General features: G+C 34.9%; 1 protein-coding gene across 1 annotated transcript; it reads left to right on the plus strand.

Annotated features, from left to right (window-relative positions):
• Positions 1-672: 672 nt before the first annotated feature.
• LOC117029737 (olfactory receptor 51F2-like) lies at positions 673-1,629 on the plus strand. The gene has a single exon (XM_033118930.1). The coding sequence runs from the start codon at positions 673-675 to the stop codon at positions 1,627-1,629; it is 957 nt and encodes a 318-aa protein (XP_032974821.1).
• The last annotated feature ends 399 nt before the right edge of the window (positions 1,630-2,028 follow it).

Here is a 2,028-nt window from a genome sequence, read left to right on the forward strand (position 1 = left end):
TTACGTATCAACACAACTACAGTGATAATAGATAAAAAATAAAAAATTAAGATCAGAAAATAACACTAGACTAGAAACAACCTTAGCAAGATAAGATCCAGAGACCAACAAATAATAAATAGGATATAGTATAGGACTGTTATAAAAGTATACACTTAAACAAAATTATTTTTTGAATAGGCTATATAGCGTTAAAATGTATGATAAATTTCCATGATAATGTACTAGTAGTAACACAAATATTCAAACATTTATGCTTTCTATAAAATAATAAATCTTACTTTTAAAAACTAATATTCCTTTGAGGTCTTCATTAAATTCTTGGTATTTTCAGATTATCTTGATCCAATTCTCCCTTTATATTGGGAGTACAAAGAAGGGGGAAAGAAAATGCTTAGGGTCAAAGACAATAAAAAGTACCCCGAGATTAAAAATAAATAAAGGTTCTCTGTTGTGAATCAGGAAACAAGAATCATGAAAGATTAGCTTAATATAGCAAAAAGAAAAGAAATGAAAATTGGGGAGCAAAAACAGGAAAAGGTCCTAAGAATAATCTCCAATTTGATTTATCTAACTACAGTTAATAGAAATCACAATAAAATTGCTGAATGGTGCTTTCATTTCTCATTCTAGGATATTTTATTTTGACAAAATTATTATTCCATAGTAATTATGTCATCTTCCTCTAACATTACTTCCTCTTCTGTGATCTTTTTCCTGACAGGAGTCCCAGGACTAGAAGGTGCCCATGCCTGCATCTCCATCCCCTTCTGCTGTCTCTACTTCACTGCCCTCTCTGGGAATGGTATAATCCTAATTGTCCTCATCACTGAGTCGAATCTCCATGAACCTATGTACTATTTCCTCTCTATACTCTCAACCACCAACCTGGGCTTGTGTATTTCGACATTAGTCACTATGCTGGACATATTCTGGTTCAATACAAGAGAGATCAATTTCCATGCTTGTGTTGCCCAGACATTCTTCATTCAACTCTTTACTGCCATGGAGTCCATAGTGCTCCTAGCAATGGCATTTGACCACTTCATTGCCATTTGTAACCCACTGAGATATGCTACAATCTTGACTGATTCCAGAATCGTCAAAGTGTGGTTTGCCATTCTCGTCAGCGGTACCGTGATCCTAATGCCTCTGGTCCTGCTTCTTAAACAACTATCCTTCTGCCAAAGCTATGTGCTCCATCGTTCTTATTGTTTCCATCCTGATATAATCCAGCTCTCATGTTCTGACAATAAGATCAACGGTGTTTTAGGACTTACTGCCCTCATAGTTACTGCAGGAGTGAACTCCACCTTTATTCTTCTCTTCTATATCCTGATTATGAAGACCATCTTAAGCTTTGTTTCCCCAGAAGAACAGCATAAGGCCTTTAGCACTTGTACCTCCCACATAGGTACTGTTACTGTCTTCTACATCCCTCTCATGATCTTGTGCTTTGTCCATAGGTTTGGGGGAAAGTTGCCCCCTTATGTGCATACTCTTATGCCCAATATGTATTTGCTTATTCCACCAGTGAGGAATCCCATTATTTATAGTGTGAAAACCAAGCAGATCCGTAGGGCCATTAAAAAAGTTCTCTTTCCCAAGGGGTCTGAGATCTCATTCTAACAACTGTGCAATAAAATCTACTCCTTAGTTATCACTTCTAAGACCTAATGTTTAATCAATATGATCTTTTCTACCAGTAACCCAAAAATTTTTAAAAACTAGGTGGGAAGGAGTAAGTAGGGGATGCAGTTTGGCATAAATTTGTTCTTTTTATTTTCAATAGAACTATTACTAATCTATTCCTTAGGAATACACAATGAAATATCCTAATATTATGGAAATATTAGTAAAGTTTTGAAAGCATGAATAACAATGGTTAAAATGAACACTTTGCCCATTAGACCAAGCCTCTAAAACTATACTTAAAATAACTCATGTCTTTCTGTCCTGTTTTTTTAAGCATACATAATAAAGAGTTTTATTTCATCTTAGATTGAATTAAATCCTGTTATCTAGAAT

The sequence above is a fragment of the Rhinolophus ferrumequinum genome, chromosome 11, assembly GCF_004115265.2.
Source record: "Rhinolophus ferrumequinum isolate MPI-CBG mRhiFer1 chromosome 11, mRhiFer1_v1.p, whole genome shotgun sequence".
NCBI classification, from domain to species: Eukaryota; Metazoa; Chordata; class Mammalia; order Chiroptera; family Rhinolophidae; genus Rhinolophus; species Rhinolophus ferrumequinum.

What these genes read in the sequence shown, in the direction of transcription:
- LOC117029737 (XM_033118930.1), top strand. Translation starts at nt 673, where the DNA reads ATGTCATCTTCCTCTAACATTACTTCCTCTTCTGTGATCTTTTTCCTG.